At 68.7% G+C, this 27,290-nt stretch overlaps 2 protein-coding genes across 2 annotated transcripts; both read left to right on the top strand.

The window, feature by feature from the left end:
• Positions 1-1,005: 1,005 nt before the first annotated feature.
• LOC137363896 (proline-rich protein 36-like) lies at positions 1,006-22,443 on the top strand. The gene is given in 12 exon segments (XM_068027406.1): positions 1,006-1,482; positions 1,586-1,786; positions 1,901-2,197; positions 2,345-2,677; positions 3,306-3,449; positions 3,962-4,291; positions 4,646-4,847; positions 11,432-12,183; positions 13,861-14,101; positions 14,479-14,548; positions 15,132-16,128; positions 21,604-22,443. Coding segments are annotated over 12 exon segments (4,884 nt in total).
• Positions 22,444-22,850: 407 nt separating this feature from the next.
• LOC137363895 (sericin-2-like) lies at positions 22,851-26,210 on the top strand. The gene is made up of 2 exons (XM_068027405.1): positions 22,851-22,985; positions 25,572-26,210. The coding sequence occupies exons 1-2, from the start codon at positions 22,851-22,853 to the stop codon at positions 26,208-26,210; spliced, it is 774 nt and encodes a 257-aa protein (XP_067883506.1).
• Positions 26,211-27,290: the final 1,080 nt, after the last annotated feature.

Raw genomic sequence — 27,290 nt, 5'->3', positions numbered from 1 at the left:
AGTGAGTTGGCCCACTCCTGCTCTACCGCCCAGAGTGTGTCGGCTCCCTCCGTATCCTGTACCGCCCAGCGTGAGTCGGCCCCCTCCGGCTCTACTGTCCAGAGTGAATCGGCCCCCTCCGGCTCCACTACCGCCCAGAATGAGTCGCCCCCTCCGGCTCTACCGCGCAGAGTGAGTCGGACACCTCCGGCTCCTCTACCGCCCAGAGTGTGTCGCCCCACCTCCGGCTCTACCGCCCAGAGTGAGTCGGCCCCCTCCGGCTCCTCTACCACCCAGAGTGAGTCGGCCCCCACCGGCTCTACCGCCCAGAGTCAGTCGGCACCCTACGGCACCTCTATCGCCCAGAGTGAGTCAGCCCCCTCCGGCTCTACCGCCCAGTGTCAGTCGGCCCCCTCCGGCTCCTCTCCCACCCAGAGTGAGTCGGCCCCCTCCGGCTTTACCACCTAGAGTGAGTCGGCCCCCTCCGGCCCTACCGCCCAGAGTGAGTCGGCCCCCTCCGGCACCTCTTCCACCCAGAGTGAGTCGGCCCCCTCCGGCTCTACTGCCTCGAGTGAGTCGGCCCCCTCCGGCTCCTCTACCGCCCAGAGTGAGTCAGCCCCCACCGGCTCTACCGCCCAGAGTGAGTCGGCCCCCTCCGGCTCCTCTACCGCACAGAGTGAGTCGGCCCCCTCCTGCTCTACCGCCCAGAGTGAGTCGGCCCCCTCCGGCTCCTCTACCGCCCAGAGTGAGTCAGCCCGCTCCGGCTCCTGTCCCGCCCAGAGTGAGTCGGCCCCCTCCGGCTCTAACGCCCAGAGTGAGTCGGCACCCTCTGGCACCTCTACCGCCCAGCGTGAGTCGGCCCCCTCCGTCTCTACCACCCAGAGTTATTCGGCCCCCTCCGGAACTACCGCCCAGAGTGAGTCGGTCCACGCAGCCTCCTCTATCGCCCATAGTTAGTCGGCCCCCTCCGGCTCTAACGCCCAGAGTGTGTCAGCCCCCTCCGGCTCCTGTACCGCCCAGCGTGAGATGGCCCCCTCCGGTTCTACTGCCCAGAGTGAGTCGGCACCCTCCGGATCCTCTACCGCCCAGAATGAGTCTGCCCCCTCCGGCTCAACCACCCAGAGTGAGACGGCACCCTCTGGCACCTCTACCGCCCAGAATGAGTCGGCCCCCTCCGGCTCCAATACCGCCCAGAATGAGTCGGCCCACTCCGGCTCTACCGCCCAGAGTGAGTCGGCCCCCTCCGGCTCCTCTACCGCACAGAGTGAGTCGTCCCCCTCCGGCTCTACAGCCCAGAGTGAGTCTGCCCCCTCAGGCTCCTCTCCCGCCCTGAGTGAGTCGGCCCCCTCCGGCTTTACCGCCCAGAGTGAGTCGGCCCCCACCGGCACCTCTTCCGCCCAGAGTGAGTCGGCCACTCCGGCTCCACTGCCTAGAGTGAGTCGGCACCCTCCGGCTCCTCAACCGCCCAGAGTGAGTCGGGCCCCACCGGCTCTACCGCCCAGAGTGAGTCAGCCCCCTGCGGCTCCTCTACCGCCCAGAGTGAGTCGGCCCCCTCCGGCACTACCGCACAGAGTGAGTTGGCCCCTCCGGTTGCTCTACCACCCAGAGTGAGTCAGCCCCCTCCGACTCTACCGCCCAGAGTGAGTCGGACCCCTCCGGCTCCTCTGCCGCCCAGAGTGAGTCGGCCCCCTCCGGATCTACCGCCCTGAGTGAGTCGGCGCCCTCTGGCTCCTCTCCCGCCCAGAGTGCGTCGGCCCCCTCCGGCTCTAACGCCCAGAGTGAGTCGGCACCCTCTGGCACCTCTACCGCCCAGCGTGAGTCGGCCATCTCCGGCTCTACCGCCCAGAGTGATTCGGCCCCCTCCGGATCTACCGCCCAGAATGAGTCGGTCCACGCAGGCTCCTCTATCGCCCATAGTTAGTCGGCCCCCTCCGGCTCTACAGCCCAGAGTGAGTCGGCCTGCTCTGGCTCCTCTACCGCCCAGAATGAGTCGGCCCCCTCCGGCTCTACCGCCCAGAATGAGTCAGCCCCCTCCGGTTCTACCGCCCAGAGTGAGTCGGCACCCTCCGGCTCCTCTCCAGTCCTGAGTGAGTCGGCCCCCTCCGGCTCTACCGCCCAGTGCGGGTCGGCCCCCTCCGTCTCTACCGGCCAGAGTGAGTCGGCCCCCTCCGGCTCCTCCACCGCCCAGAATGATTCGGCCCCTTCCGGCTCAACCGCCGTGAGTGAGAGGGCACCCTCCAGAATATCTACCGCCCAGAGTGAGTCGGCCCTATCCGGCTCAACCGCCCAGAGTGAGTCGGCCACCTCCGGCTCCTCTCCCACCCAGAGTGAGTCGGCCCCCTCCGGCTTTACCGCCTAGAGTGAGTCGGCCCCCTCCAGCTCTACCGCCCAGAGTGAGTCGGCCCCCTCCGGCACCTCTGCCGCCCAGAGTGAGTTGGCCCCCTCCGGCTCTACTGCCTAGAGTGAGTCAGCCCCCACCGGCTCCTCTACCGCCCCGAGTGAGTCGGCCCCCACCGGCTCTACCACCCAGAGTGAGTCGGCTCCCTCCGGCTCCTCTACCGCCCAGAGTGAGTCGGCCCCCTCCGGCTCTACCGCCCAGAGTGAGTCGGCCCCCTGCAGCTCCTCTACCACGCAGAGTGAGTCGGCCCCCTCCGGCTCTAGTGCCCAGAGTGAGTCGGCCCCCTCCAGCTCCTCTACCGCCCAGAGTGAGTCAGCCCCCTCCGACTCTACCGCCCAGAGTGAGTCGGACACTCCGGCTCCTCTACCGCCCAGAGTGAGTCGGCCCACTCCGGCACTACCGACCTGGGTGAGTCGGCACACGCCGGCTCCTCGACCGCCCAGAGTCAGTCGGCCCCATCCGGCTCTACCGCCCAGCGTGAGTCGGCCCCCTCCGGCTCTACCACCCACAGTGAGTCGGCCCCCTCCGGATCTACCGCCCAAAGTGAGTCGGCCCCCGCCGGCTCCTCTATCGCCCAGAATGATTCGGCCCCTTCCTGATCTACCGCCCCGAGTGAGTCGGTCCACGCAGGCTCCTCTATCGCCCATAGTTAGTCGGCCCCCTCCGGCTCTACCGCCCAGAGTGTGTCGGCCCCCTCCGGCTCCTGTACCGCCCAGCGTGAGATGGCCCCCTCCGGTTCTACCGCCCAGAGTGAGTCGGCACCCTCCGGATCCTCTACCGCCCAGAATGAGTCCGCCCCCTCCGGCTCAACCACCCAGAGTGAGACGGCACCCTCTGGCACCTCTACCGCACAGAATAAGTCGGCCCCTCCGGCTCCAATACCGCCCAGAGTGAGTCGGCCCCGTCCGGCTCTACCGCCCAGAGTGAGTCGGCCCCCTCCGGCTCCTCTACCGCACAGAGTGAGTCGTCCCCCTCCGGCTCTACAACCCAGAGTGAGTCGGCCCCCTCCGGCTCCTCTCCCGCCCAGAGTGAGTCGGCCCCATCCGGCTTTACCGCCCAGAGTGAGTCGGCCCCCTCCGGCACCTCTTCCGCCCAGAGTGAGTCGGCCCCCTCCGGCTCTACTGCCTAGAGTGAGTCGGCACCCTCCGGCTCCTCTACCGCCCAGAGTGAGTCAGCCCCCTGCGGCTCCTCGACCACCCAGAGTGAGTCGGCCCCCTCCGGCACTACCGCCCAGAGTGAGTCGGCCCCTCCGGTTCCTCTACCACCCAGAGTGAGTCAGCCCCCTCCGACTCTAGCGCCCAGAGTGAGTCGGACCCCTCCGGCTCCTCTGCCGCCCAGAGTGAGTCGGCCCCCTCCGGCTCTACCGCTCTGAGTGAGTCGGTGCCCTCCGGCTCCTCTCCCGCCCAGAGTGAGTCGGCCCCCACCGGCTCTAACGCCCAGAGTGAGTCGGCACACTCTGGCACCTCTACCGCCCAGCGTGAGTCGGCCATCTCCGGCTCTACAGCCCAGAGTGATTCGGCCCCCTCCGGATCTACCGCCCAGAGTGAGTCGGTCCACGCAGGCTCCTCTATCGCCCATAGTTAGTCGGCCCCCTCCGGCTCTACAGCCCAGAGTGAGTCAGCCTCCTCCGGCTCCTCTACCGCCCAGAATGAGTCGGCCCCCTCCGGCTCTACCGCCCAGAATGAGTCGGCCCCCTATGGCTCTACCGCCCAGAGTGAGTTGGCACCCTCCGGCACCTCTACCGCCCAGAGTGAGTCAGCCCCCTCCGGCTCTACCGCCCAGTGTGAGTCGGCCCCCTCCGGCTCCTCTCCAGCCCTGAGTGAGTCGGCCCCCTCCGGCTCTACCGCGTAGTGTGAGTCGGCCCCCTCCGTCTCTACCGCCCAGATTGAGTCGGCCCCCTCCGGCTCCTCTACCGCCCAGAATGATTCGGCCCCTTCCGGCTCGACCGCCCAGAGTGAGAGGGCACCCTCCGGAATATCAACCGCCCAGATGTGAGTCGGCCCTATCCGGCTCAACCGCCCAGAGTGAGTCGGCCCCCTCCGGCTCCTCTCCCACCCAGAGTGAGTCGGCCCCCTCCGGCTTTACCGCCTAGAGTGAGTCGGCCCCCTCCGGCTCTACCGCCCAGAGTGAGTCAGCCCCCTCCGGCACCTCTGCCGCCCAGAGTGAGTTGGCCCCCTCCGGCTCTACTGCCTAGAGTGAGTGAGCCCCCACCGGCTCCTCTACCGCCCAGAGTGAGTCGGCCCCCACCTGCTCTACCGCCCAGATGAGTCGGCTCCCTCCGGCTCCTCTACCGCCCAGAGTGAGTCGGCCCCCTCCGGCTCTACCGCCCAGAGTGAGTCGGCCCCCTGAGGCTCCTCTACCACGCAGAGTGAGTCGGCCCCCTCCGGCTCTAGCGCTCAGAGTGAGTCGGCTCACTCCAGCTCCTCTACCGCCCAGAGTGAGTCAGCCCCCTCCGACTCTACCGCCCAGAGTGAGTCGGACACTCCGGCTCCTCTACCACCCAGAGTGAGTCGGCCCCCTCCGGCTCTGCCGCCCAGAGTGAGTCGGCACCCTCTGGCACCTCTACCGCCCAGCGTGAGTCGGCCCCCTCCGGCTCTACCACCCAGAGTGAGTCGGCCCCCTCCGGATCTACCGCCCAGAGTGAGTCGGCCCCCGCCGGCTCCTCTATCCCCCAGAGTGAGTCGGCCCCCTCCGGCTTTGCCGCCCAGAGTGAGTCGGCCCCCTCCGGCTCCTCTACCGCCCAGCGTGAGTCGGCCCCCTCCGGCTCTCCAGCCCAGAGTGAGTCGGCCCCCTCCGGCTTCTCTACCGCGCAGAATGAGTCGGCCCCCTCCGGCTCTACCGCCCAGAGTGAGTCGGCCCCCTCCGGCTCTACGGCCCAGAGTGAGTGGGCCCCTTCCGGCTCGACCGCCCAGAGTGAGAGGGCTCCGTCCGGAATATCAACCGCCCAGAGTGAGTCGGCCCTATCCGGCTCAACCGCCCAGAGTGAGTCGGCCCCCTCCGGCTCCTCTCCCACCCAGAGTGAGTCGGCCCCCTCCGGCTTTACCGCCTGGAGTGAGTCGGCCCCCTCCGGCTCTACCGCCCAGAGTGAGTCGGCCCCCTCCGGCACCTCTGCCGCCCAGAGTGAGTTGGCCCCCTCCGGCTCTACTGCCTAGAGTGAGTCAGCCCCCATCGGCTCCTCTACCGCCCAGAGTGAGTTGGCCCCCTCCGGCTCTACTGCCCAGAGTGAGTCAGCCCCCATCGGCTCCTCTATCCCCCAGAGTGAGTCGGCCCCCTCCGGCTTTGCCGCCCAGAGTGAGTCGGCCACCTCCGGCTCCTCTACCGCCCAGCGTGAGTCGGCCCCCTCCGGCTCTCCAGCCCAGAGTGAGTCGGCCCCCTCCGGCTCCTCTACCGCGCAGAATGAGTCGGCCCCCTCCGCCTCTACCGCCCAGAGTGAGTCGGCCCACTCCGGGTCTACAGCCCAGAGTGAGTCGGCCCCCTCCGGCTCCTCTACCGCGCAGAATGAGTCGGCCCCCTCCGGCTCTACCGCCCAGAGTAAGTCGGCCCCCTCCGGCTCTATCACCTAGAGTGAATCGGCCCCCTCCGGCTCTACCGCCCAGAGTGAGTCGGCCCCCTCCGGCACCTCCACCGCACAGAGTCAGTTGGCCCCTTCCGGCTATACTGCCCAGAGTGAGTCGGCCCCCTCTGGCTCTACCGCCCAGAGTGAGTCGGCCCCGTCGGGGTCCTCTGCCGCCCAGAGTGAGTCGGCCCCCTTCCGGCTCTTGCGCCCAGTGTGAGTCGACCCCCTCCGGCACCTCTGCCACCCAGAGTGAGTCGGCCCGATCCGGCTCTACCGCCTAGAGTGAGTCGGCCCCTTCCGGCTCCTCTACCGCGCAGAGTGAGTCGGCCCCCTCCGGCTCTACTGCCCAGTGTGAGTCGGCCCCCTCCGGCTCCTCTACCGCCCAGAGTGAGTCGGACACTCCGGCACCTCTTCCGCCCAGAGTGAGTCGGCCCCCTCCGGCTCTACCGCCCAGAATGAGTCGGCCCCCTCCGGCTCTACCGCCCAGAGTGAGTCGGCACCCTCCGGCTCCTCTCCAGTCCTGAGTGAGTCGGCCCCCTCCGGCTCTACCGCCCAGTGCGAGTCGGCCCCCTCCGTCTCTACCGCCCAGAGTGAGTCGCCCCCTCCGGCTCCTCCACCGCCCAGAATGATTCGGCCCCTTCCGGCTCGACCGCCGTGAGTGAGAGGGCACCCTCCGGAATATCTACCGCCCAGAGTGAGTCGGCCCTATCCGGCTCAACCGCCCAGAGTGAGTCGTCCCCCTCCGGCTCCTCTCCCACCCAGAGTGAGACGGCCCTCTCCGGCTTTCCCGCCTCGAGTGAGTCGGCCCCCACCGGCTCCTCTACCGCCCAGAGTGAGTCGGCCCCCACCGGCTCTACCGCCCAGAGTGAGTCGGTTCCCTCCGGCTCCTCTACCGCCCAGAGTGAGTCGGCCCCCTCCGGCTCTACCACCCAGTGCGAGTCGGCCCCCTCCGTCTCTACCGCCCAGAGTGAGTCGGACCCCTCCGGCTCCTCTGCCGCCCAGAGTGAGTCGGCCCACTCCGGCTCTACCGCCCTGAGTGAGTCGGCGCCCTCCGGCTCCTCTCCCGCCCAGAGTGAGTCGGCCCCCTCCGGCTCTAACGCCCAGAGTGAGTCGGCACCCTCTGGCACCTCTACCGCCCAGCGTGAGTCGGCCATCTCCGGTTCTACCGCCCATAGTGATTCGGCCCCCTCCGGATCTACCGCCCAGAGTGAGTCGGTCCACGCAGGCTCCTCTATCGCCCATAGTTAGTCGGCCCCCTCCGGCTCTACAGCCCAGAGTGAATCGGCCTCCTCCGGCTCCTCTACCGCCCAGAATGAGTCGGCCCCCTCCGGCTCTACCGCCCAGAATGAGTCGGCCCCCTCCGGCTCTACCGCACAGAGTGAGTCGGCACCCTCCGGCTCCTCTCCAGCCCTGAGTGAGTCGGCCCCCTCCGGCTCTAACGCCCAGTGCGAGTCGGCCCCCTCCGTCTCTACCGCCCAGTGTGAGTCGGCCCCCTCCGGCTCCTCTACCGCCCAGAATGATTCGGCCCCTTCCGGCTCGACCGCCGTGAGTGTGAGGTCACCCTCCAGAATATCTACCGCCCAGTGTGAGTCGGCCCTATCCGGCTCAACCGCCCAGAGTGAGTCGGCCCCCTCCGGCTCCTCTCCCACCCAGAGAGAGTCGGCCCCCTCCGGCTTTACCGCCTAGAGTGAGTCGGCCCCCTCCGGCTCTACCGCCCAGAGTGAGTCGGCCCCCTCCGGCACCTCTGCCGCCCAGAGTGAGTTGGCCCCCTCCGGCTCTACTGCCTAGAATGAGTCAGCCCCCACCGGCTCCTCTACCGCCCAGAGTGTGTCGGCCCCCACCGGCTCTACCACCCAGAGTGAGTCGGCTCCCTCCGGCTCCTCTACCGCCCAGAGTGAGTCGGCCCCCTCCGGCTCTACCGCCCAGAGTGAGTCGGCCCCCTGCGGCTCCTCTACCACGCAGAGTGAGTCGGCCCCCTCCGGCTCTAGCGCCCAGAGTGAGTCGGCCCCCTCCAGCTCCTCTACCGCCCAGAGTGAGTCAGCCCCCTCCGACTCTACCGCCCAGAGTGAGTCGGACACTCCGGCTCCTCTACCGCCCAGAGTGAGTCGGCCCACTCCGGCACTACCGTCCTGGGTGAGTCGGCACACGCCGGCTCCTCTACCGCCCAGAGTCAGTCGGCCCCCTCCGGCTCTGCCGCCCAGAGTTAGTCGGCACCCTCTGGCACCTCTACCGCCCAGCGTGAGTCGGCCCCCTCCGGCTCTACCACCCACAGTGAGTCGGCCCCCTCCGGATCTACCGCCCAGAGTGAGTCGGCCCCCGCCGGCTCCTCTATCGCCCAGAATGATTCGGCCCCTTCCTGATCTACCGCCCAGAGTGAGTCGGTCCACGCAGGCTCCTCTATCGCCCATAGTTAGTCGGCCCCCTCCGGCTCCCCGCCCAGAGTGTGTCGGCCCCCTCCGGCTCCTGTACCGCCCAGCGTGAGATGGCCCCCTCCGGTTCTACCGCCCAGAGTGAGTCGGCACCCTCCGGATCCTCTACCGCCCAGAATGAGTCCGCCCCCTCCGGCTCAACCACCCAGAGTGAGACGGCACCCTCTGGCACCTCTACCGCCCAGAATAAGTCGGCCCCTCCGGCTCCAATACCGCCCACAGTGAGTCGGCCCCCTCCGGCTCTACCGCCCAGAGTGAGTCGGCCCCCTCCGGCTCCTCTACCGCACAGAGTGAGTCGTCCCCCTCCAGCTCTACAACCCAGAGTGAGTCGGCCCCCTCCGGCTCCTCTCCCACCCAGAGTGAGTCGGCCCCCTCCGGCTTTACCGCCCAGAGTGAGTCGGCCCCCTCCGGCACCTCTTCCGCCCAGAGTGAGTCGGCCCCCTCCGGCTCTACTGCCTAGAGTGAGTCGGCCCCCTCCGGCTCCTCTACCGCCCAGAGTGAGTCAGCCCCCTGCGGCTCCTCTACCACCCAGAGTGAGTCGGCCCCCTCCGGCACTACCGCCCAGAGTGAGTCGGCCCCTCCAGTTCCTCTACCACCCAGAGTGAGTCAGCCCCCTCCGACTCTACCGCCCAGAGTGAGTCGGACCCCTCCGGCTCCTCTGCCGCCCAGAGTGAGTCGGCACCCTCCGGCTCTACCGCCCTGAGTGAGTCGGCGCCCTCCGGCTCCTCTCCCGCCCAGAGTGAGTCAGCCCCCTCCGGCTCTAACGCCCAGAGTGAGTCGGCACCCTCTGGCACCTCTACCGCCCAGCGTGAGTCGGCCATCTCCGGCTCTACTGCCCAGAGTGATTCGGCCCCCTCCGGATCTACCGCCCAGAGTGAGTCGGTCCACGCAGGCTCCTCTATCGCCCATAGTTAGTCGGCCCCCTCCGGCTCTACAGCCCAGAGTGAGTCGGCCTCCTCCGGCTCCTCTACCGCCCAGAATGAGTCGGCCCCCTCCGGCTCTACCGCCCAGAATGAGTCGGCCCCCTCCGGCTCTACCGCCCAGAGTGAGTTGGCGCCCTCCGGCACCTCTACCGCCCAGAGTGAGTCGGCCCCCTCCGGCTCTAGCGCCCAGTGTGAGTCGGCCCCCTCCGGCTCCTCTCCAGCCCTGAGTGAGTCGGCCCCCTCCGGCTCTACCGCGTAGTGTGAGTCAGCCCCCTCAATCTCTACCGCCCAGAGTGAGTCGGCCCCCTCCGGCTCCTCTACCGCCCAGAATGATTCGGCCCCTTCCGGGTCGACCGCCCAGAGTGAGAGGGCACCCTCCGGAATATCAACCGCCCAGAGTGAGTCGGCCCTATCCGGCTCAACCGCCCAGAGTGAGTCGGCCCCCTCCGGCTCCTCTCCCACCCAGAGTGAGTCGGCCCCCTCCGGCTTTACCGCCTAGAGTGAGTCGGCCCCCTCTGGCTCTACCGCCCAGAGTGAGTCGGCCCCCTCCGGCACCTCTGCCGCCCAGAGTGAGTTGGCCCCCTCCGGCTCTACTGCCTAGAGTGTGTCAGCCCCCACCGGCTCCTCTACCGCCCAGAGTGAGTCGGCCCCCACCTGCTCTACCGCCCAGAGTGAGTCGGCTCCCTCCGGCTCCTCTACCGCCCAGAGTGAGTCGGCCCCCTCCGGCTCTACTGCCCAGAGTGAGTCGGCCCCCTGCGGCTCCTCTACCACGCAGAGTGAGTCGCCCCCCTCCGGCTCTAGCGCCCAGAGTGAGTCGGCTCACTCCAGCTCCTCTACCGCCCAGAGTGAGTCAGCCCCCTCCGACTGTACCGCCCAGAGTGAGTCGGACACTCCGGCTCCTCTACCACCCAGAGTGAGTCGGCCCCCTACGGCTCTGCCGCCCAGAGTGAGTCGGCACCCTCTGGCACCTCTACCGCCCAGCGTGAGTCGGCCCCCTCCGGCTCTACCACCCAGAGTTAGTCGGCCCCCTCCGGATCTACCGCCCAGAGTGAGTCGGCCCCCGCCGGCTCCTCTATCCCCCAGAGTGAGTTGGCCCCCTCCGGCTTTGCCGCCCAGAGTGAGTCGGCCCCTTCCGGCTCCTGTACCGCCCAGCGTGAGTCGGCCCCCTCCGGCTCTCCAGCCCAGAGTGAGTCGGCCCCCTCCGGCTCCTCTACCGCGCAGAATGAGTCGGCCCCCTCCGGCTCTACCGCCCAGAGTGAGTCGGCCCCCTCCGGCTCTACAGCCCAGAGTGAGTCGGCCCCTTCCGGCTCGACCGCCCAGAGTGAGAGGGCACCCTCCGGAATATCAACCGCCCAGAGTGAGTCGGCCCCCTCCGGCTCTCCAGCCCAGAGTGAGTCGGCCCACTCCGGCTCCTCTACCGCGCAGAATGAGTCGGCCCCCTCCGGCTCTACCGCCCAGAGTGAGTCGGCCCCCTCCGGCTCTACAGCCCAGAGTGAGTCGGCCCCCTCCGGCTCCTCTACCGCGCAGAATGAGTCGGCCCCCTCCGGCTCTACCGCCCAGAGTAAGTCGCCCCCCTCCGGCTCTATCACCTAGAGTGAATCGGCCCCCTCCGGCTCTACCGCCCAGAGTGAGTCGGCACCCTCCATCACCTCTGCCGCCCAGAGTTAGTCGGCCCCCTCCGGCACCTCCACGGCACAGAGTCAGTTGGCCCCCTCCGGCTATACCGCCCAGAGTGATTCGGCCCCCTCCGGCTCTACCGCCCAGAGTGAGTCGGCCCCGTCGGGGTCCTCTGCCGCCCAGAGTGAGACGGCCCCCTCCGGCTCTTCCGCCCAGTGTGAGTCGACCCCCTCCGGCACCTCTGCCACCCAGAGTGAGTCGACCCGATCCGGCTCTACCGCCCAGAGTGAGTCGGCCCCTTCCGGCTCCTCTACCGCGCAGAGTGAGTCGGCCCCCTCCGGCTCTACTGCCCAGTGTGAGTCGGCCCCCTCCGGCTCCTCTACCGCCCAGAGTGAGTCAGCCCCCTCCGACTCTACCGCCTAGAGTGAGTCGGACACTCCGGCTCCTCTTCCGCCCAGAGTGAGTCGGCCCCCTCCGGCACTACCGTCCTGAGTGAGTCGGCACCCTCCGGCTCCTCTACCGCCCAGAGTCAGTCGGCCCCCTCCGGCTCTACCGCCCAGAGTGAGTCGGCACCCTCTGGCTCCTCCACCGCCCAGCGTGAGTCGGCCCCCTCCGGCTCTACCGCCCAGAGTGAGTCGGCCCCCGCCGGCTACTCTATCGCCCAGAGTGAGGCGGCCCCCTCCGGCTTTACCGCCCAGAGTGAGTCGGCCCCCTCCGGCTCCTCTACCGCCCAGCGTGAGTCGGCCCCCCTTGGCTCTACAGCCCAGAGTGTGTCGGCCCCCTCTGGCTCCTCTACCACGCAGAATGTGTCGGCCCCCTCCAGCTCTACCGCCCAGAGTGAGTCGGACCCCTCCGGCTCTACCGACTACAGTGAGTCGGACCCCTCCTGCTCATCTCCCGCCCAGAGTGAGTCGGCCCCCTCCGGCTCTATCGCCTAGAGTGAATCGGCCCCATCCGGCTTTACCGCCCAGAGTGAGTCGGCACCCTCTGGCTCCTCCACCGCCCAGCGTGAGTCGGCCCCCTCCGGCTCTACCGCCCAGAGTGAGTCGGCCCCCGCCGGCTACTCTATCGCCCAGAGTGAGGCGGCCCCCTCCGGCTTTACCGCCCAGAGTGAGTCGGCCCCCTCCGGCTCCTCTACCGCCCAGCGTGAGTCGGCCCCCCTTGGCTCTACAGCCCAGAGTGTGTCGGCCCCCTCTGGCTCCTCTACCACGCAGAATGTGTCGGCCCCCTCCAGCTCTACCGCCCAGAGTGAGTCGGACCCCTCCGGCTCTACCGACTACAGTGAGTCGGACCCCTCCTGCTCCTCTCCCGCCCAGAGTGAGTCGGCCCCCTCCGGCTCTATCGCCTAGAGTGAATCGGCCCCATCCGGCTTTACCGCCCAGAGTGAGTCAGCCCCCTCCGACTCAACCGCCCAGAGTGAGTCGGACACTCCGGCTCCTCTACCACCCAGAGTGAGTCGGCCCCCTCCGGCTCTGCCGCCCAGAGTGAGTCTGCACCCTCTGGCACCTCTACCGCCCAGCGTGAGTCGGCCCCCTCCGGCTCTACCACCCAGAGTGAGTCGGCCCCCTCCGGATCTACCGCCCAGAGTGAGTCGGCCCCCCCCGGCTCCTCTCTCCCCCAGAGTGAGTCGGCCCCCTCTGGCTTTGCCGCCCAGAGTGAGTCGGCCCCCTCCGGCTCTTCTACCGCCCAGCGTGAGTCGGCCCCGTCCGGCTCTCCAGCCCAGAGTGAGTCGGCCCACTCCGGCTCCTCTACCGCGCAGAATGAGTCGGCCCCCTCCGGCTCTACCGCCCAGAGTGAGTCGGCCCCCTCCGGCTCTACAGCCCAGAGTGAGTCGGCCCCCTCCGGCTCCTCTACCGCGCAGAATGAGTCGGCCCCCTCCGGCTCTACCGCCCAGAGTAAGTCGGCCCCCTCCGGCTCTATCACCTAGAGTGAATCGGCCCCCTCCGGCTCTACCGCCCAGAGTGAGTCGGCACCCTCCAGCACCTCTGCCGCCCAGAGTGAGTCGGCCCCCTCTGGCACCTCCACCGCACAGAGTCAGTTGGCCCCCTCCGGCTATACCGCCCAGAGTGAGTCGGCCCCCTCCGTCTCTACCGCCCAGAGTGAGTCGGCCCCGTCGGGGTCATCTGCCGCCCAGAGTGAGTCGGCCCCCTCCGGCTCTTCCGCCCAGTGTGAGTCCACCCCCTCCGGCACCTCTGCCACCCAGAGTGAGTCGGCCCGATCCGGCTCTACCGCCCAGAGTGAGTCGGCCCCTTCCGGCTCCTCTACCGCGCAGAGTGAGGCGGCCCCCTCCGGCTCTACTGCCCAGTGTGAGTCGGCCCCCTCCGGCTCCTCTACCGCCCAGAGTGAGTCAGCCCCCTCCGACTCTACCGCCTAGAGTGAGTCGGACACTCCGGCTCCTCTTCCGCCCAGAGTGAGTCGGCCCCCTCCGGCACTACCGTCCTGAGTGAGTCGGCACCCTCCGGCTCCTCTACCGCCCAGAGTCAGTCGGCCCCCTCCGGCTCTACCGCCCAGAGTGAGTCGGCACCCTCTGGCTCCTCCACCGCCCAGCGTGAGTCGGCCCCCTCCGGCTCTTCCGCCCAGAGTGAGTTGGCCCCCTCCGGCTCTACTGCATAGAGTGAGTCAGCCCCCACCGGCTCCTCTACCGCCCAGAGTGAGTCGGCCCCCACCTGCTCTACCGCCCAGAGTGAGTCGGCTCCCTCCGGCTCCTCTACCGCCCAGAGTGAGTCGGCCTCCTCCGGCTCTACCGCCCAGAGTGAGTCGGTCCCCTGCGGCTCCTCTACCACCCAGAGTGAGTCGGCCCCCTCCGTCTTTACCGCCTAGAGTGAGTCGGCCCCCTCCGGCTCTACCGCCCAGAGTGAGTCGGCCCCCTCCGGCACCTCTGCCGCCCAGAGTGAGTTGGCCCCCTCCGGCTCTACTGCATAGAGTGAGTCAGCCCCCACCGGCTCCTCTACCGCCCAGAGTGAGGCGGCCCCCTCCGGCTTTACGGCCCAGAGTGAGTCGGCCCCCTCCGGCTCCTCTACCGCCCAGCGTGAGTCGGCCCCCCTTGGCTCTACAGCCCAGAGTGTGTCGGCCCCCTCTGGCTCCTCTACCACGCAGAATGTGTCGGCCCCCTCCAGCTCTACCGCCCAGAGTGAGTCGGACCCCTCCGGCTCTACCGCCTACAGTGAGTCGGACCCCTCCTGCTCCTCTCCCGCCCAGAGTGAGTCGGCCCCCTCCGGCTCTATCGCCTAGAGTGAATCGGCCCCATCCGGCTTTACCGCCCAGAGTGAGTCGGCCCCCTCCGGCTCTGCCGCCTAGAGTGAGTCGGCCCCCTCCGGCTCCTCTCCCGCCCAGAGTGAGTCGGCCCCCTCCAGCTCTATCGCCTAGAGTGAATCGGCCCCCTCCGCCTCTACAGCACAGAGTGAGTCGGCACCCTCCAGCACCTCTACCGCCCAGTTTGAGTCGGCCCCCTCCGGCACCTCTACCGCCCAGAGTGAGTCGGCCCCCTCCGGCTCCTCTTCCACCCAGAGTGAGTCGGCCCCCTCCGGCTATACCGCCTAGATTGAGTCGGCACCCTCAGGCTCCTCTACCGCCCAGAGTGTGCTGGCCCCCTCCGGCTCTACCGCCCAGAGTGTGTCGGCCCCGTCGGGGTCCTCTGCCGCCCAGAGTAAGTCGGCCCCCTCCGGCTCTATCACCTAGAGTGAATCGGCCCCCTCCAGCTCTACCGCCCAGAGTGAGTCGGCACCCTCCAGCACCTCTGCCGCCCAGAGTGAGTCGGCCCCCTCTGGCACCTCCACCGCACAGAGTCAGTTGGCCCCCTCCGGCTATACCGCCCAGAGTGAGTCGGCCCCCTCCGGCTCTACCGCCCAGAGTGAGTCGGCCCCGTCGGGGTCATCTGCCGCCCAGAGTGAGTCGGCCCCCTCCGGCTCTTCCGCCCAGTGTGAGTCCACCCCCTCCGGCACCTCTGCCACCCAGAGTGAGTCGGCCCGATCCGGCTCTACCGCCCAGAGTGAGTCGGCCCCTTCCGGCTCCTCTACCGCGCAGAGTGAGGCGGCCCCCTCCGGCTCTACTGCCCAGTGTGAGTCGGCCCCCTCCGGCTCCTCTACCGCCAAGAGTGAGTCAGCCCCCTCCGACTCTACCGCCTAGAGTGAGTCGGACACTCCGGCTCCTCTTCCGCCCAGAGTGAGTCGGCTCCCTCCGGCACTACCGTCCTGAGTGAGTCGGCACCCTCCGGCTCCTCTACCGCCCAGAGTCAGTCGGCCCCCTCCGGCTCTACCGCCCAGAGTGAGTCGGCACCCTCTGGCTCCTCCACCGCCCAGCGTGAGTCGGCCTCCTCTGGCTCTTCCGCCCAGAGTGAGTCGGCCCCCGCCGGCTACTCTATCGCCCAGAGTGAGGCGGCCCCCTCCGGCTTTACCGCCCAGAGTGTGTCGGCCCCCTCTGGCTCCTCTACCACGCAGAATGTGTCGGCCCCCTCCAGCTCTACCGCCCAGAGTGAGTCGGACCCCTCCGGCTCTACCGCCTACAGTGAGTCGGACCCCTCCTGCTCCTCTCCCGCCCAGAGTGAGTCGGCCCCCTCCGGCTCTATCGCCTAGAGTGAATCGGCCCCATCCGGCTTTACCGCCCAGAGTTAGTCGGCCCCCTCCGGCTCTGCCGCCTAGAGTGAGTCGGCCCCCTCCGGCTCCTCTCCCGCCCAGAGTGAGTCGGCCCCCTCCAGCTCTATCGCCTAGAGTGAATCGGCCCCCTCCGCCTCTACAGCCCAGAGTGAGTCGGCACCCTCCAGCACCTCTACCGCCCAGTTTGAGTCGACCCCCTCCGGCACCTCTACCGCCCAGAGTGAGTCGGCCCCCTCCGGCTCCTCTCCCGCCCAGAGTGAGTCGGCCCCCTCCGGCTATACCGCCTAGATTGAGTCGGCACCCTCAGGCTCCTCTACCGCCCAGAGTGTGCTGGCCCCCTCTGGCTCTACCGCCCAGAGTGTGTCGGCCCCGTCGGGGTCCTCTGCCGCCCAGAGTGAGTCGGCCCCCTCCGGCTCTTCCGCCCAGTGTGAATCGGCCCCCTCTGGCACCTCTGCCACCCAGAGTGAGATGGCCCCATCCGGCTCAACCGCCCAGAGTGAATCGGCCCCCTCCGGCACCTCTGCCACCCAGAGTGAGACGGCCCCATCCGGCTCGACCGCCCAGAGTGAGAGGGCACCCTCCGGAATATCAACCGCCCAGAGTGAGTCGGCCCTATCCGGCTCAACCGCCCAGAGTGAGTCGGCCCCCTCCGGCTCCTCTACCACCCAGAGTGAGTCGGCCCCCTCCGTCTTTACCGCCTAGAGTGAGTCGGCCCCCTCCGGCTCTACCGCCCAGAGTGAGTCGGCCCCCTCCGGCACCTCTGCCGCCCAGAGTGAGTTGGCCCCCTCCGGCTCTACTGCATAGAGTGAGTCAGCCCCCACCGGCTCCTCTACCGCCCAGAGTGAGTCGGCCCCCACCTGCTCTACCGCCCAGAGTGAGTCGGCTGCCTCCGGCTCCTCTACCGCCCAGAGTGAGTCGGCCTCCTCCGGCTCTACCGCCCAGAGTGAGTCGGTCCCCTGCGGCTCCTCTACCACGCAGAGTGAGTCGGCCCCCTCCGGCTCTAGCGCCCAGAGTGAGTCGGCCCCCTCCAGCTCCTCTACCGCCCAGAGTGAGTCAGCCCCCTCCGACTCTACCGCCCAGAGTGAGTCGGACACTCCGGCTACTCTACCACCCAGAGTGAGTCGGCCCCCTCCGGCTCTGCCGCCCAGAGTGAGTCGGCACCCTCTGGCACCTCCACCACCCAGAGTGAGTCGGCCCCCTCCGGATCTACCGCCCAGAGTGAGTCGGCCCCCGCCGGCTCCTCTATCGCCCAGAGTGAGTCGGCCCCCTCCGGCTTTGCCGCCCAGAGTGAGTCGGCCCCCTCCGGCTCCTCCACCGCCCAGCATGAGTCGGCCCCCTCCGGCTCTCCAGCCCAGAGTGAGTCGGCCCCCTCCGGCTCCTCTACCGCGCAGAATGAGTCGGCCCCCTCCGGCTCTACCGCCCAGAGTGAGTCGGCCCCCTCCGGCTCTACAGCCCAGAGTGAGTCGGCCCCCTCCGGCTCCTCTACCGCGCAGAATGAGTCGGCCCCCTCCGGCTCTACCGCCCAGAGTAAGTCGGCCCCCTCCGGCTCTATCACCTAGAGTGAATCGGCCCCCTCCGGCTCTACCGCCCAGAGTGAGTCGGCACCCTCCAGCACCTCTGCCGCCCAGAGTGAGTCGGCCCCCTCTGGCACCTCCACCGCACAGAGTCAGTCAGACCCCTCCGGCTATACCGCCCAGATTGAGTCGGCCCCCTCCGGCTCTTCCGCCCAGTGTGAGGCGACCCCCTCCGGCACCTCTGCCACCCAGAGTGAGTCGGCCCGATCCGGCTCTACCGCCCAGAGTGAGTCAGCCCCCTCCGGCTCCTCTACCGCGCAGAGTGAGTCGGCCCCCTCCGGCTCTACTGCCCAGTGTGAGTCGGCCCCCTCCGGCTCCTCTACCGCCCAGAGTGAGTCAGCCCCCTCCGACTCTATCGCCTAGAGTGAGTCGGACACTCCGGCTCCTCTTCCGCCCAGAGTGAGTCGGCCCCATCCGGCACTACCGTCCTGAGTGAGTCGGCACCCTCCGGCTCCTCAACCGCCCAGAGTCAGTCGGCCCCCTCCGGCTCTACTGCCCAGAGTGAGTCGGCACCCTCTGGCTCCTCCACCGCCCAGCGTGAGTCGGCCCCCTCCGGAGCCAGAGGGGGACAAATCACCCTGGGCAGTAGTGGAGCCGGAGTGGGCCGACTCACTCTACCGAACAGAGTGAGACGGCCCCCTCCGGTTCCTCTACCGCCCAGAGTGAGTCGGCCCCCTCCGGCTCTACCACCCAGAGTGAGTCGGCCACCTTCGTCTCTACCGCCCAGAGTGAGTCGGCCGCCTCCGGCTCCTCTACCACCAGAGTGAGTCGGCCCCCTCCAGCTGTACCGCCCAGAGTGAGTCTGCCCCCTCCGGCTCCTCTACCTCCCAGAGTGAGTCTGCCCCATCCGGCACCTCTACCTCCCTGAGAGAGTAGGCCCCCTCCGGCTTTACCGCCAAGAGTGAGTCGGCCCCCTCCGGCTCTACCGCCCAGAGTGAGTCGGCCCCCTCCGGCTCCTCTACCGCCCAGTGTGAGTTGGCCCCCTCCGGCTCTACCGCCCAGAGTGAGTCGGCCCCCTCCGGCACCTCTACCGCCCAGAGTGAGTCAGCCCCCTCCGGCTCTACCGCCCAGAGTGAGTCGGCCCCCTCCAGCTCCTCTCCCGCCCAGACTGAGTTGGCCCCCTCCGGCTCTACCGCCTAGAGTGAGACGGCCCCCTCCGGCTCTACCGCCCAGAGTGAGTCGGCCCCCTCCGGCTCTGCCGCCCAGAGTGAGTCGGCCCCCTCCGGCTCCTCTACCGCCCAGAGTGAGTCGGCCCCCTCCGGCTATACCGCCTAGATTGAGTCGGCACCCTCCTGCTCCTCTTCCGCCCAGAGTGAGTCGGCCCGCTCCGTCTCTTCTGCCCAGAGTGTGTCGGCCCCGTCGGGGTCCTCTGCCGCCCAGAGTGAGTCGGCCCCCTCCGGCTCTTCTGCCCAGAGTGTGTCAGCACCCTCCGGCACCTCTGCCACCCAGAGTGAGTCGGCCCCATCCGGCTCTACCGCCCAGAGTGAGTCGGCCCGCTCCGGCTCCTCTACCGACCAGAGTGAGTCGGCCCGCACCGGCTCTACCGCCCAGAGTGAGTCGGCACCCTCCGACTCACTCTGGGCGGTAGAGCAGGAGGTGGCCTACTCACTCTGTGCGATAGAGGAGCCAGAGGGGGCCGAATCACCCTGGGCGGTAGTGGAGCCGGAGGGGGCCGACTCACTCTGGGTGGTAGAGTGAGTCGGCCCCCTCCGGTTCCTCTACCGCCCAGAGTGAGTCGGCCCCCACGGGCTCTACCGCCCTGAGTCAGTCGGCCCCCTCCTGCTTCTCTGCCACCCAGAGTGAGTCGGCCCCCTCCAGCTGTAACGCCCAGAGTGAGTCGGCCCCCTCCGGCTCTACCGCCCAGTGTGAGCCGGCCCCCTCCGGCTCATCTACCGCCCAGCGTGAGTTGACCCCCTCCGGCTCTACCGCCCAGAGTGAGTCGTCCCCTTCCGGCTGCTCTACCGCCCAGAATGAGTCGGCCCCCTCCGGCTCTACCGCCCAGAGTGAGATCGCACCCTCCGGCACCTCTGCTGCCCAGAGTGAGTCGGCCCCCTCCGGCTCTACCGCCCAGAGTGAGACGGCCCCCTGCGGCTCCTCTCCCGCCCAGAGAGAGTCGGCACCCTCCAGCACCTCTATCGCACAGAGTGAGTCAGCCCCCTCCGGAACCTCAACCGCCCAGAGTGAGTCGGCCCCCTCCGGCTCTACCTCCCAGAGTGAGTTGGCCCCCTCGGGGTCGTCTTCCGCCCAGAGTGAGTCGGCCCCCTCCGGCTCTTCCGCCCAGAGTGAGTCGGCCCCCTCCGGCACCTCTGCCGCCTAGAGTGAGTCGGCCCCCTCCGGCTCTACCGCCCAGAGTGAGTCGGCCCCCTCCGGCTATACCGCCCAGAGTGAGTCGGGCACCTCCGGCTCCTCTACCGCCCAGAGTGAGTCGGACACCTCCGGCTCCTCTACCGCCCAGAGTGAGTCGGCCCCCTGCGGCTGTAACGCACAGAGTGAGTCGGACCCCTCCGGCTCCTGTACCGCACAGAGTGAGTCGGCACCCTCCGGCTCCTCTACCGCCCAGAGTGAGTCGGCCGCCTCCGGTTCCTCTATCACCCAGAGTGAGACGGCCCCCTCCGGCTCTACAGCCCAGCGTGAGTCGGCCCCCTCCAGCACCTCTACCGCCCAGAGTGAGACGGCACCCACCGGCTGTAACGCCCAGAGTGTGTCGGCCCAATCCGGCTCCTCTACCGCCCAGAGTGAGTCGGCCCCCTCCGTCTCTACCGCCCAGAGTGAGTCTGCCCCCTCTGGCTCCTCTACCGCCCAGAGTGATTCGGCCAAGTCCGGCTCTACCGCCCAGAGTGAGTCGGCCCCCTCCGGCTCCACTACCTCCCAGAGTGAGTCGGCGCCCTCCGGCTATCCCGCCCAGAGTGAGTCGGCCCCCTCCAGCTCCTCTACCGCCCAGAGTGAGACGGCCCCCTCTGGCTCTACAGCCCAGAGTGAGTCGGCCCCCTCCGGCTCCTCTACCGCCCAGAATGAGTCGGCCCCCTCCGGCTCTACCGCCCAGAGTGAATCGGCACCATCCGGCACTTCTACGGCCCAGAGTGACTCGGCCCCCTCCATCTCCTCTGCCGCCCAGAGTGAGTCGGCCCCCTCCGGCCATACCACCCAGAGTGAGTTGGCACCCTCCGGCACCTCCACCGCCCAGAGTGAGTCGGCCCCCTCCGGCTCCTCTACCGCCCAGAGTGAGTCGCCCACCTCCGGCTCTACCGGCCAGAATGAGTCGGCCCACTCCGGCTCCTCTAACGCCCAGAATGAGTCGGCCCCATCTGGATCTACCGCCCTGAGTGAGACGGCACACTCCGACACCTCTACCGCCCAGAGAGAGTAGGCCCCCTTTAGCTCTACCGCCCACAGTGATTCAACCCCCTGCGGCTCCTCTCCCGCCCAGAGTGTGTCGGCCCCCTCCGGCTCTACCGCCCAGAGTGAGTCGGCCAACTCCGGCGTTACCGCCTAGAGTGAGCCGGCCCCCTCCGGCTCCTCTACTGCCCAGAGTGAGTTGCCCCCCTCCGGCTCTACCGCCCAGAGTGAGTCGGCCCCCTCCGGGTCCTCTACCGCCCAGAGTGTGTCGGCCCCCTCCGGCACTTCTGCCGCCCAGATTGAGTCGGCCCCCTCCGGCTCTACCACCCAGAATGAGTCGGCCCCCTCCGGCTCTTCTACCGCCCAGAGTGAGTCGGCCCCATCCGGCTCTATCGCCCAGAGTGAGTCGGCCCCCTCCGACTCACTCTGGGCGTTAGAGCAGGAGGGGGCCGACACACTCTGGGCGGCAGAGGAGCCAGAGGGGGCCGACTCACCCTAGGCGGTAGTTGAGGCAGTGGGGGCCGACTCACTCGACCACCCAGAGTGAGTCGGCCCCCTCCGGTTCCTCGACCGCCCAGAGTGAGTCGGCCCCCTCCGGCTCTACCGCCTAGAGTCAGTCGGCCCCCTCCGGATCTACCGCCCAGAGTGAGTCGGCCCCCTCCGGCTCCACTACCTCCCAGAGTGAGTCGGCCCCCTCCGGCTCTACCGCCCAGAGTGAGTCGGCACCCTCCAGCTCCTCTACCGCCCTGAGTGAGACGGCGCCCTCCGGCTCTACAGCCCAGAGTGAGTCGGCCGCCTCCGGCTCCTCTACCGCCCAGAATGAGTCAGCCCCATCCAGCTCTACCGCCCAGAGTGAGTCGGCACCATCCGGCACCTCTTCCGCCCAGAGTGACTCGGCCCCCTCCGGCTCTACCGCCCAGTGTGAGTCGGCCCCCTCCGGCTCCTCTCCAGCCCTTAGTGAGTTGGCCTCTTCCGGCTCTACTGCCTAGTGTGAGTCGGCCCATTCCGGCTCCTCCACCGCCCAGAATGATTCGGCCCCCTCCGGATCTGCCGCCCTGAGTGAGACGGCACCCACCGGCACCTCTACCGCCCAGAGTGAGTCGGCCCCCTCCGTCTCCTCTAGCGCCCAGAGTGAGTCGGCCCCCTCCGGCCCTACCACCCAGAGTGAGTCGCCACCCTCTGGCACCTCTACCGCCCAGTGTGAGTCGGCCCCCTCCGGCTCCTCTACCGCCCAGAGTGAGTCGCCCACCTCTGGCTCTACTGGCCCGAATGAGTCGGCCCACTCCGGCTCCTCTACCGCCCAGAATGAGTCGGCCCCCTCTGGATCTACCGCCCTGAGTGAGACGGCACACTCCGGCACCTCTACCGCCCAGAGAGAGTCGGCCCCCTTTAGCTCTGCCGCCCACAGTGATTCAGCCCCCTGCGGCTCCTCTCCCGCCCAGAGTGAGTCGGCCCCCTCCAGCTCTACCGCCGAGAGTGAGTCAGCCCCCTCCGGCTCTACTGCCCAGAGTGAGTCGGCACCCTCCTGCACCTTTACCGCCCAGAGTGATTCGGCCCCCTCCAGCACCTCTACCGACCGGAGTGAGTCGGTCCCCTCCGGCTCCTCTCCCGCCCAGAGTGAGTCGGCCATCTCCGGCTCTACCGCCGAGAGTGAGCCGGCCCCCTCCGGCTCCTCTACTGCCAAGAGTGAGTTGCCCCCGTCCGTCTCTACCGCCCAGAGTGAGTCGGCCCCCTCCGGGTCCTCTACCGCCCAGAGTGAGTCGGCCCCCTCCGGCTCTTCTGCCGCCCAGATTGAGTCGGCCCCCTCCGGCTCTACCGCCCAGAATGTGTCAGCCCCCTCCGGCTCCTCTACAGCCCAGAGTGAGTCGGCCCCATCCGGCTCTATCGCCCAGAGTGAGTCGGCCCCCTTCGACTCACTCTGGGCGGTAGAGCAGGAGTGGGCCGACGCACTCTGGGCGGCAGAGGAGCCAGAGTGGGCCGACACACCCTGGGCGGTAGTGGAGGCGGAGGGGGCCGACTCACTCAACCGCCCAGAGTGAGTCGGCCCCCTCCGGTTCCTCGACCACCCAGAGTGAGTCGGCCCCCTCCGGCTCTACCGCCTAGAGCGAGTCGGCCCCCTCCGGATCTACCGCCCAGAATGAGTCGGCCCCCTCCGGCTCCACTACCTCCCATAGTGAGTCGTCCCCATCCGGCTCTACCGCCCAGAGTGAGTTGGCCCCCTCCAGCTCTACCGCCTCGAGTGAGTCGGCCCCCTCCGGATCTACCGCCCAGAGTGAGTCGGCCCCCTCCGGCTCCACTACCTCCCAGAGTGAGTCGGCCCCCTCCGGCTCTACCACCCAGAGTGAGTCGGCCCCCTCCAGCTCCTCTACCACCCAGAGTGAGACGGCCCCCTCCAGCTCTACAGCCCAGAGTGAGTCGGCCCCCTCTGGCTCCACTACCGCCCAGAATGAGTCGGCCCCCTCCGGCTCTACCGCCCAGTGTGAGTCGGCCCACTCCGGCTCCTCTCCAGCCTTTAGTGAGTTGGCCCCTTCCGGCTCTACCGCCGAGTGTGAGTCGGCCCCCTCTGGCTCTACCGTCCAGCGTGAGTCGGCCCCCTCCGGCTCCTGTACCGCCCAGAATGATTTGGCCCCTCCGGCTCTACCGCCCAGAGTGAGACGGCACCCTCCGGAACATCTACCGCCCAGAGTGAGTCGGCCCGCAGCGGCTCCTCTCCCGCCCAGAGTGAGTCGGCCCCCTCCGGCTCTAACGCCCAGAGTGAGTCGGCGCAATCCGGCTCCTCTCCCGCCCAGAGTGAGTCGGCCCCCTCCGCCTTTACCGCCTAGAGTGAGTCGGCCTCCTCCGTCTCTACCGCCCAGGGTGAGTCGGCCCCCTCCGGCACCTCTGCCGCCCAGAGAGAGTCGGCCCCCTCCGGCTCTACTGCCTAGAGTGAGTCGGCCCACACCGACTCTACCGCCCAGAGTGAGTCGGCCCACACCGGCTCTCCCGCCCAGAGTGAGTCGGCCCCCCTGCGGCTCCTCTACCGCCCAGAGTGAGTCGGCCCCCGCCGGCTCTACCGCCCAGAGTGAGTCGGCCCCCTCCGGCTCCTCTACCGCCAAGAGTGAGTCGGCCCCCTCCGGCTTTACCGCCTAGAGTGTGTCGGCCCCCTCCGTCTCTACCGCCCAGAGTGAGTCGGCCCCCTCCGGCTCTACTGCACAGAGTGAGTCGGCCCCCTGCTGCTCCTCTACCGCCCAGAGTGAGTCGGACCCCGCTGGCTCTACCGCCCAGAGTGAGTTGGCCCCCTCCGTCTCCTCTACCGCCCAGAGTGAGTCGGCCCCCTCCGGCACCTCTACTGCCCATAGTGAGTCGGCCCCCTCCGGCTCCTCGACCGCCCAGAGTGAGTCGGCCCCCTCCGGCTCCACTACCTCCCAGAGTGAGTCGGCCCCATCCGGCTCTACCGCCCAGAATGTGTCGGCCCCCACCGGCTCCACCGCCCAGAGTGATTCGGCACCCTACGGCGCCTCTACCGCCCAGAGTGACTCGGCCCCCTCCGGCTCTACCGCCCAGTGAGAGTCGGCCCCCTCCGGCTCCTCTCCAGCCCTGAGTGAGTCGGCCCCTTCCGGCTCTACCGCCTAGTGTGAGTCGGCCCCCTCTGACTCTACCGCCCAGCGTGAGTCGGCCCCCTCCGGCTCCTCTGCCGCCCAGAATGATTTGGCCCCTTCCGGCTCTACCGCCCAGAGTGAGACGGCCCTATCTGGCTCAACCGCCCAGAATGAGTCGGCCCCCTCCGGCTCCTCTCCCCCCCAGAGTGAGTCGGCCCCCCTCCGGCTTTACCACCTAGAGTGAGTCGGCCCCCACCGTCTCAACCGCCCAGAGTGTGTCGGCCCCCTCCGGCACCTCTGCCGCCCAGAGTGAGTCGGCCCCCTCCGGCTCTACTGCCTAGAGTGAGTCGGCCCCCACCAGCTCTACCGCCCAGAGTGAGTCGGCCCCCTCCGGATCCTCTACCGCCCAGAGTGAGTCGGCCCCCTCCGGCTCTACCGCCCAGAGTGAGTCGGCCCCTGCGGCTCCTCTACCGCCCAGAGTGAGTCGGCCCCCGCCAGCTCTACCGCCCAGAGTGATTTGGCCCCCTCCGGCTCCTCTACCGCCCAGAGTGAGTCGGCCCCCTCCGGCACCTCTACCGCCCATTGTGACTCGGCCCCCTCCGGCTCCTCTCCCGCCCAGGGTGAGTCGGCACCCACCAGCTTTACCGCCTAGAGTGAGTCGGCCCCCTCCGTCTCTACCACCCAGAGTGAGTCGGCCCCCTCCGGCTCCTCTACCGCCCAGAGTGAGTCGGCTCCCTCCGGCTCTACCGCCCAGAGTGAGTCGGCCCCCTGCGGCTCCTCTGCCGCCCAGAGTGAGTCGGGCCCCTCCGGCTCTACCGCCCAGAGTGACTCGGCCCCCTCCGGCATTACCGCCCAGAGTGAGTCGGCCACCTCCGGCTCTACAGCCCAGAGTGAGTCGGCCCCCTCCGGCTCCTCTACCACCCAACGTGAGACGGAACCCTCCGGCACCTCTAGCACCCAGAGTGTGTCGACCCCCTCCGTCTCCTCTCCCGCCCAGAGTGAGTCAGCTCCCTCCGGCTCTAACGCCTAGACTGAGTCGGCCCCCTCCGTCGCTACTGCCCAGAGTGAGTCGGCACCCTCCAGCACCTCTATCGCACAGAGTGAGTCATCCCCCTCCGGGACGTCTACCGCCCAGAGTGAGTCGGCTCCCTCCGGCTCCTCTCCCGCCCAGAGTGAAACGGCCCCCTCCGGCTATACCGCCAAGATTGAGTCGGCCACCTCCTGCTCCTCTACCACCCAGAGTGAGTCGGCCCCCTCCAGCTCTACCGCCCAGAGTGAGTCATCCCCCTTGGGGTCCTCTGCCGCCCAGAGTGAGTCGGCCCCCTCCGGCTCTACCGCCCAGAGGGAGTCGGCCCCCGCCGGCTCCTCTACCGCCCAGAGTGTGTCGGCCCACTCCGACTCACTCTGGGCGGTAGAGCAGGAGGGGGCCGACTCACTCTGGGCGGTAGAGGAGCCAGAGGGTGCCGAATCACCCTGGGCGGTATTGGAGCTGGAAGGGGCCGACTCACTCTACCGCCCAGAGTGAGTCGGCCCCCTCCGGTTCCTCGACCGCCCAGAGTGAGTCGGTCCACTCCGGCTCTACCGCCCAGAGTGAGTCGGCCACCTCCGACTCTACCGCCCAACGTGAGTCGGACCCCTTCGGCTCCTCTACCGGCCAGAGTGATTCGGACCCCTCCGGCTCCTCTACCGCCCAGAATGAGTCTGCCCCCTCCGGCTGTACCGCACAGAGTGAGTCGGACCCCTCCGGCTCCTATACCGCCCAGAGTGAGTCGGCACCCTCCGGCTCATCTACAGCCCAGAGTGAGTCGGCCATCTCTGGCTCTACCGCCCAGATTGAGTTGGCCCCCTGCGGCTCCTCGACCGCCCAGAGTGAGTCGGTCCACTCCGGCTCTACCGCCCAGAGTGAGTCGGCCACCTCCAACTCTACCGCCCAACGTGAGTCAGACCCCTTCGGCTCCTCTACCGCCCGGAGTGATTCGGACCCCTCCGGCTCCTATACCGCCCAGAATGAGTCGGCCCCCTCCGGCTCCTCTACCGCCCAGAGTGAGTCGGCCATCTCTGGCTCTACCGCCCAGATTGAGTTAGCCCCCTGCGGCTCCTCTACCGCCCAGAGTGAGACGTCCCGCTCTGGCTCTACCGCCCAGAATGAGTCGGCCCCCTCCGGCTCCTCTACCGCCCAGAGTCAGACGGACCCCTCCGGCTCTAATGCCCAGAGTGAGTCGGCATAATCCGGCTCCTCTACCACCCATGAGTGAGACGGCCCCCTCCGGCTCTACCGCCCAGAGTGAGTCGGCCCACTCCGGCACCTCTACCGCCCAGAGTGAGTCGGCCCCCTCCGTCTCTACCGCCCAGAGTGAGTCGGCCCCCTCCGGCTCCTCGACCGCCCAGAGTGAATCGGCCCAGTCCGGCTCTACCGCCCAGAGTGAGTCGGCCCCCTCCGGCTCCTCTACTGCCCAGAGTGAGTCGGCCACCTCCGGCTCTACCGCCCAGAGTGAGTCGGCCCCCTTCCGGCTCCTCAACCACCAAGAGTGAGTCGGCCCACTCCGGCTCTACCGCCCAGAGGGAGTCGGCCCCCTCTGGCTCCTCTACCGACCAGAGTGAGTCGGTCCACTCTGGCTCTACCGCCCAGAGTGTGTCGGCCCCCTCCGGGTCCTCTACCGCCCAGAGTGATTCGGCCCCCTCCGGCCCTACCGCCCGAGTGAGTCGGCACCCTCCTGCACCTCTACCACCCAGAGTGTGTCGGCCCCCTCCGGCTCCTCCACCGCCCAGAGTGAGTCGGCCCCCTTCGGCTCCACCGCCCAGAATGAGTCGGCCCACTCCATCTCCTCTACCGCCCAGAATGAGTCAGCCCCCTCCGGCTCTACCGCCCTGAGTGAGACGGCACCCTCTGGCACCTCTACCGCCCAGAGTGAGTCGGCCCCCTCCTGCTCTACCGCACAGAGTGAGTCGGCCCCCTGCGGCTCATCGACCGCCCAGAGTGAGTCGGCCCCCGCCGGCTCTACCGCCCAGAGTGAGTTGGCCCCCTCCGTCTCCTCTACCGCCCAGAGTGAGTCGGCCCCCTCCGGCACCTCTACTGCCCATAGTGAGTCGGCCCCCTCCGGCTCCTCGACCGCCCAGAGTGAGTCGGCCCCCTCCGCCTCTACCGTCTAGAGTAAGTCGGCCCCCTCGGGCTCCTCTACCGCCCAGAATGTGTCGGCCCCCTCCGGCTATACCGCCCAGAGTGATTCGGCGCCCTCTGGCGCCTCTACCGCCCAGAGTGACTCGGCCCCCTCCGGCTCTACCGCCCAGTGAGAGTCGGCCCCCTCCGG

This window comes from Heterodontus francisci, unplaced genomic scaffold (assembly GCF_036365525.1).
Source record: "Heterodontus francisci isolate sHetFra1 unplaced genomic scaffold, sHetFra1.hap1 HAP1_SCAFFOLD_261, whole genome shotgun sequence".
Taxonomy (NCBI): Eukaryota; Metazoa; Chordata; class Chondrichthyes; order Heterodontiformes; family Heterodontidae; genus Heterodontus; species Heterodontus francisci.
This window is presented reverse-complemented; position numbering and strand designations above follow the sequence as displayed.

Coding starts and splice junctions, on each gene's coding strand:
- LOC137363895 (XM_068027405.1), top strand. CDS start 22,851: ATGAGTCGGCCCCCTCCGGCTCTACCGCCCAGTGTGAGTCGGCCCACT. Junction 22,986..25,571: donor CTCTGGCTCTACCGTCCAGC/GTGAGTCGGCCC, acceptor TCTACCGCCCAG/AGTGAGTCGGCCACCTCCGA.